Genomic DNA, 7,640 nt, shown 5'->3' with positions numbered 1-7,640 from the left:
TATTCAAAAGTATCTACTTTTATCAATTTTAAATTTACTATCTTTCAATTTAAGTGGATGTCCCTTGCATCTGACTTACTTGCTCTATATTAGTCATTATTTTATATAAACTCTAGTTCAAAGGGAGAACATGATAAAAGAATCCCAGACTGTTTCATTTTCCCCCCATATTGAAAAATTCCCATGTCTCTGATCATCTTCAATATCCTCTATGATGAAAACTGATGCAAAGAATTTTAGTTTCTCTAAAGTGTCTTTATCATCCTTAATTACTCTCTTTACTTGCTGGTAGTCCAGTGGATCAACCCATTCTCTTACAGGCTTCCTCCATTTCAATATAATACCTAATTACAAAGCCATTAAGCTGGTGCAAGACAGAAAGTGGTGGAAAGACTTAATTCAGCACCATCATTGCTGCTGAGCAAATGGACGGAAATCAAAGAACAGAAGAGAATATCTAGCTTACAGCAACTGTTGTAAAGCCTTATTCATAAAGTACTTTGAAACACTCGTGTGAAGATACTAAGAGATCAGTGTTAATGAATTAATACCTAGTAAGCCAGAAATATTACATTCAAGTATTTGTCACACAGATACACACACACTCACAAAATCAGATCCTAACCACTAACTCAAGACATGTTAATTACTCAGTTTAAGCCTTGTAAAGTGCCCCCTGATAGGTAGGTACCCCATAAACCTTTGTAATAAAATAATTTTTAAAGAAAGGAGACAGCTTATGTTTTGGCTCTCCTATTGGAAAATGAGTTTTCACTTAAGTAAAAAAAAAAATCAACAGTGATTAAAGGCAGTGATTTTTAAGCTTTTTTATGTTTTACTATGGATTTAAATCAATTCACCCTATTTAGTGTGAGGAAATAACAGTTTTGGTTAGAGCTAGACCTAAAGTAGGCTTCCTTACCACAGCTATGTCAATACTCCTCAATTCTGATCCACAGCATCACCATCAACCCACAGTTACTCCAATGCACCTCAACTTCGACCTACAGTATTCACTGCCATTCTAGACCAGTCTTCACTGAAGACTCCAGTCAACACAAATTGTAACAAGCTGTATGGTAGTTCTGATGTGAACTAGAACAAATCAACAATTCATTCTCTAATGGCTTGCTCCAGAACTTGAGGTTCCAGATAGGAAAGGCACCACTAATCCATTGCACCACCTTCGTCGCAGTGGAAAAGCATTTTCACAGAAACGTGTATATTTCTACTACTGTCTATTCAAGCCTGGTTTAGGTGGCAATGATGTGGTGTTCCGGTACAAAACAAAGTGAAGCTTACAAAGGCACCTTTAGTTAGGTAAGAATGGGGACAGGTGTGGACTCCGGAAATTAGGAAGTGATTTTTAAAAAGATCACCCAGGGTCCTTGGAGAGGAAAAAAAAAAAGCTTCAATCTCCAAGTTAACCAGTGCCCAGAGAGAGCTTTGTGAAAATCAAAGGACTTTCTTTATTTAAAAAAAAAGAAACAACTTATTTGATTAGAAAAAAGGAATGCTTCAGTGATCCATAGTCAGAAATTAATCATGTAACTGAAATTTATATTCTGTTGATCAACTGCTTCATACTATATTAGACAATCACAAAAGGGCCAGGTTAATGTGACAGCAGCATGGTAATGTACTAACAACTAGAAAATTCAAATTCAGAAGTAAGCTCTGGATTGTCCCAGGACACTAGAAAGCTTGGGGCTGAATGTGTCATCATGTATAGGATGGAGACAGTGTCAGTGAGAGGCAGGATAAGTGGTAACATCCTACCAAACCCCTGCTGGCCTGTTCTCAAAGCAGTATTGCCATCAGCTTTGGCAGAGTACAGTACCTTATAAGTTGCCAGAAATAAGATGGGAATCAAACTAATCATACTGTGTTTTTAATCAACTTCCTGCTAGCAGCCACCATTTTGAGAATGGAATTCATTTGTTTTATGTTTATTAACATATTTCCTTCTTTTCTGGTTCTAAGGCATTGCCTACAATGTTGGTATGGGCTTTAAAGGAAATAAAAATATTCACTAGAGCACAAATAAAGTTGTCAAGTTATTTCTTTGACGTCTCCCTTCCCCACAATCAACTCCTATAAGTCCAACTGGTATTTCAGCTTGTAATATTAACCCATGCATATGACTGCTTACTTACAAAGGTCCCAGTTCTGCAATGAGCTCTGCACAAATGGATTCCTGTCCTTGTGTAGAGAAAGCCCTTCCAAAGTCAATTGGAATCTGCCCACAGGATATCCATAACAGGATTGGGTCCTAAATTTGAGCAAAACAGCTCTAGGTACCAAGAAAGATGGCTTGATTGGAGTACGTATGGCATAAGATATATGTTTGTGAAATCTGCAGCTCTAAAAGAAAACCACCAATACAACCTGCAGTCTGTGATTCCAAAAAGAAACTGAAAGAACGTAAATCCAGTACAACTGAAACCTCAAATGTATGTTGCAATGCTCACACTGCCTGAAACTCAACAAAGCTTATGACATGCTATAATAATGGAAGGAAAGAATAGTGAAAGTATTTCGAAGATATTGGAAGCATAAATTCTTTTGTAAATGAAGTTCTAAATGATTATTATAGACTAGGTTTGCAGATTTAGGCTGTCTGTTTGGATACCTGAAATGATTCATTAAAATGTAATGTTCAACCCAATGCTCCACTTGACCTAAGGATTTAAAGGGATTGTTCCTTTTTTTTTTTTTTTTAAAATGATGCATAAAGAATAATTGAAAGGTATTTTTTGTTTTTCCCCCTTAGAAAAAAGGAATGTCAAGGTCTTGCTAGAAGGCCTCTGGGAGCTTTCAGGGCTTGTTATTGTGAGCTTTAACTTCAATTATACATGTTAATCTTTGTTAATCATTGACCTTAAATAGATGTTTAAAGAAAGTTTTACATATAGTCTGACAAAAAATCCCTTCCCCTCTCAGTTGTTCAGTTCGCAGTCTCTTGTATCATCACCATTTTACTAGTTTTCTAGTAAACGTCCAGTAAACACAGAGTCTTCCAGCCTAAACAGAACCTAAATTTCTAATATAAAAACAAGCAAAAGTTTTTTAAACTTTTCAGACTTTTATGCATCAGAAATCAGCAACAAAATATGGAATCCTCCCTCCTCCTCACCCCGCCCCCCCCGCCCCTTGTACATCACTTTTTAAAATGTGTGTTTCCTGAACTCCTGACATTGTAGTTCACCTAAAGACAGATTTGAGTGTTAGGATCAACAGCAAGTATTTTTACATGAAAGGCCTACCGTATTTGTAATGCTCCTTTTCACACATTTTTCTTACCATGCCAAATGTTTGTGGATTACTGTAGAGAATATTCACTTTAGGCAAAAGCTAGTACTAAACATTACACAGAACTTTTATGTTTTACCACATGAAAATAATTACAACCTTTTCAAATTTAGCCAAGACCAACTTCCTGGAGTCCAGACTAGCCCATTGGCTTAGCATACATTGTTCTACCACAAGTGTGATTCAGGATCAAGGGCAGCCTTGAGAGAAATCTTGATCATTAGACTAGTGGGGAACACTGAACAGCCAAAGGATTCTGAGAGAAGAGTGAGATGTGCACCACTTACTGCCTGTCCACTAGTACAAGGATCAAGATTCCTCCCAAGGCTGGTGATAAGCTGCATTTCCACTAGGAGGACTTGCCAGCATAGCTACAGCAGTACAGCTCTACCAGCAAAACATTTCTAGTGTAAACAAGGACAAAGAAAACGAGGACAAGTGTGTCTTCAGAGATCAGAACTACACATGTACACAAGCCAACCACTCTACAGGACGCTTAACAATGTCAGCCTCTGATAAAACAATCTTTCTCTTTTCTTTTCTTTTCCTTCTGATAAAGTATATTTGTGTTCTGGAAAGGTGCCAGATTGACAGAACGAGAAACTGAAGCCCTGTTTATCAACACAACAGGTAGAGAAGGGGAACTTTTCCATACCGTTCCACTGCCAAAGTATTTCAACCCTACCTTGGAGGAATAACTGCTGGAACGACATCCCTTCAAAAGGGGGGAAATTAGTCCCAATTGTGATGGGTGTTTGTGTGATGGGGAGAAATATCCATCAATATATAGGCAGCATCTTTAAAGGGCCATTTTCTTCATAGCTTCATTGCACCATTTGAGGCACCAGATTTTTTTCATGACAATACACTGATGTCACAAACACAGGACACTGAACTCAATACAAAGTTCAGCATGAAAAGAGCTGTGAGCTGAAGTTTTCATAACTCCTTCAGTGCCTTTGTACTTCATCACTGATCACAGAAGCCAGCACATCATAATGGAAATAGTAGCAACTCTTTTTCAGTCATGTTATAGAAAACATGAGGCATGAATACAGGGGCCTAGTAAATCAAAAATAAAGTAACAATTTACTGTATATTTACAATATGCCTTGTAGGTTCACTCCCAATGGAATCATCATATTTGTCAAAGTTCAGACTTGTATCATAACTCACAAATGGGATTTAATTTAGAATTCTGCCATTCCAATAAAATCATCAAATGTAGCCTATTGAATAGTGACCGTTCTAAATCACTCTTAATATGCGTCCCTCCGCTCCTCCAAAGTACCTTAAATTGTATTATATAAATCCCAAGAAGGTACAGTCATAGACAGGTATAAGTCTCAGGTGGACTCCCACAATTCTACCATTTACATATCCTTTGAACACTCCATAAATAAGAACTTTAGGGACCTACATTTTCACCACACATATTAAAGACACTTTTTGTTCATGTCTCAGCCAGCACATTCCATATGCCACAATATATCTGCTAAAAACCAATAATGGAAACATCATTACCAGGCATGGCCCAGAAAGTGAAAGAAGAATCAAATGGGCAGTTATGTTTTTTTCCTCCAGCACAGAGGAATGACTTTTCCCCCTAAAAAACAGGATTAGCCAGCAGATGACATGGACCATCCCTAGCATGAGGCCTGCTGGGAAGGTTTTATAAAGTGGCAACAGGACACCTTCTGTACTACTAATCATATATACATGGCTGTATATGGCTCTTTACAGACCTAAAGCAGGACAGACTGAAAGGGGACCTAAGTTACATGCTAGTCATATCTATGAAAGACCAAAATTCTTGAAAGAATTCAAGAAAGTTGCCTGCCTGGCACTTTGCTGATGTCACAATTATTCCACCTGGGGGCTCAGAAACAAGGTGTGTTAGTATCAACTAAATAGAACATCTGGAGGGATGGGCAGAGAGAGACATTGAAGCTGCTCCCTTCAGGAAATTCTCTACAATTTCTAAAGGCCATGGAGGAGCCCAGACAAAGGTGTCAAAGCTGGGGGGGAGGGGGAGTGGGGAGGCGGTAACACATGGGGATGACTAAATAATAATAATGTGATGACTAATACAAGCCACAGACACACACAGATGGGGACCCCACTACAGAGAGCTATTCAATGCCTTGAAATGAGAATACAGATGGGATATTTTGGGATGATTTAACGACTGTCGCCACCCCTACTAAGCCACTTGTACTTGTAAATCAGGAGCCAGCCACCCCCTCTGTGATGCAGCAAATACAGTCACATGCCTGGGGGAGGGGCCCCTCTGACAGGGGAAGCACCCCCGCACAGCAAGGGCCACACGCTCCTGCCCTGAAGCAATCCAGACTAGGGTGGGGAAGGGGGGTGGTGCAGCCTTCGTGACAGGCCCGAGAGGAGCCCAGTAATCCCAGCCCCAACCCGGCTCTGCCGTCCCTGGCCTTAGCCACCAGGCCCGGCTCTGGTCCTGCCCAGCCCCACGGTGTAGCCCAGACCCCGGCCCGGCCTCCTCCCCCGGGCCTCACCCCGCCCGCTCGGCCCCCTCCCCGGGCCGCACTCACCCCCAGAAGCCGCAGGGGCACCGGGGCGGCAGGCTGGGCGCCTTGCTGCGCTCGCTGCCGGCGTCTCCCATGGCAGGTCCGAGTCTCCGGCGGGGCCGGGGCGGGGGGTCGCTAGGAGCGGAGGGTCCGGGGCTCGGAGCCGGGATTCCAGGCCGGTCAGCTGGAGCCGGGCGCTACCACTGCGGCGGTAGCGGAGGGGACGGAACGGGAGCAGCAGCCGCGCCCGGCGAGGCCTGGGGGGACACTGAGCTCCGGGCGGCGCCCCTCCCTCTCAGCGGCGGCTGTGACGAACCTACTCTCGCCGCGGGCCGCGCGCACCCCCTGACCCAACAATACCCCCAGCTCCTCCCCCCGTAGTGCGCGGGATGGTATCGCCCAGCCGCTGGCTCAGGTGGGAGTGGCCCGCACCATCGTCCTCCGGTGGGGGAGGTTGGAATAAAGGAGGGGCGAGGGCCAGGAGACGGTAACTGCTGAGGGCGCCGATAGCCAGGACTAACGAGTCGCATCCGGCCTCAGAGGGTTCAGGGGCAGCGGGGACAACAGAAATATCTAGAGAGGCCTCCCTCCCACCACATGTACAAGATGGTACGGCCCGGGAAGATGGACCTCGGCCTGAGAGATGGGGTGAGGGTTGGCGGGTGGCGCATGCGCAATTAGAGGGAACCCGGAAGTGGCAACGGAGCCGCCTGGTCGCGGGAGGTTCCCCCGGCGTGAAATCCAGCCCCGGCATCCCTCTGTGGGTCCGGCGTCCCCTACTCAGACCCCGCCGCCGCCCGGGGCCTCGTGCGCCTGGAGGGGCTCGTGATTGAGAGGCGGGTCTGCGGGCCCGGACTCCTGGGTTCTCCGTCCGGACACCCCGCCCCCACCCCCACCCCGTGTGTGACCTTGGGCTGGTGCCCGCTGCCCGCTCAGTGCCCGAGCGATGCTGGGGCCGGTTCGCTCCCTGGGGTGCCCGACCCTGACTCTCATCGATCCCCTGAACCATTTCCCGCAAGACCCGGGGTCTTTGTCTGCCTCGAGTCGCTCCCCCCCCCCAGCTTCAGCCCAGACCCCCTCCCCACAACACGCCCCACTGCTTAGCAAGGGTTTAATGACCCCAGAGGTGTGTCTGGGGACTCGTTGTTCCGCACGGTGTGGATCCTACCCGGTCCCTTCCTTTCTCCGTGCTCCTGTGAGTTTCATTGTCCTCGGACAGGAGCATTGGACTATCTGTCATCCTCAAAACTTTCCCCACTCCATACCCCAAATTCTGCCAAAAGGCACCTAAACCATCCAGAGGTGACTAAAATTAAATGAAAATTATATTTAAACCAATCTGGCAGAGGGGTTAGCCTCTCCACCTTTTGTACTTTGCAAGTACAGAATCAGATTAAATTTGGCCCCCAAATGTAGGTGATGTAAGAACAAACCTATACAAATCTAAGACCACAACAGATATTTCTGAGAAATAACTCTTAATTTTCAATTGCAGTGGAACACAAGTTTTTGTTAACAAATAAATATTAATTTAGTATTTGCTACTGAAAGAGTGCAGCACTGTACAAATGATTTGTGGTGTCTATACTTATGACTTTGTTTTTTGCATATTGCATCCTTAAGATTAAAGATTACCTGCTTGTCTATTGGGAGCAGGGTTGAGAAGATTCAAGATAGTGTGTCTTACAAAGTGAGAGAGAGAGAGACTTTGCTTTCTCTTTCCTGGACATTTTCTAATTTTTCTTTGTTTTCCTTGATGTAAAATAAAAGTAATCTAGACTGAAAATG

General features: G+C 44.2%; 1 protein-coding gene across 1 annotated transcript in view; it reads right to left on the bottom strand.

Annotated features, from left to right (window-relative positions):
* The window catches only part of ZFAND3 (zinc finger AN1-type containing 3), a 250,970-nt gene extending 244,802 nt beyond the window's left edge, over nucleotides 1-6,168 (bottom strand). Inside the window, exon 1 of the mRNA XM_084623757.1 lies at nucleotides 5,877-6,168. Within this exon, the coding sequence (XP_084479883.1) occupies nucleotides 5,877-5,947 (71 nt within the window). The 5' untranslated portion in view covers nucleotides 5,948-6,168. The remainder of the gene's footprint in view (nucleotides 1-5,876) is intronic.
* Nucleotides 6,169-7,640: the final 1,472 nt, after the last annotated feature.

Source organism: Lepidochelys olivacea, assembly GCF_965140295.1.
Source record: "Lepidochelys olivacea isolate rLepOli2 genome assembly, chromosome: 3".
Classification (NCBI taxonomy): Eukaryota; Metazoa; Chordata; order Testudines; family Cheloniidae; genus Lepidochelys; species Lepidochelys olivacea.
Note: the sequence above shows the minus strand (reverse complement) of the source record. Positions and strands in the feature narration are given on the sequence as shown.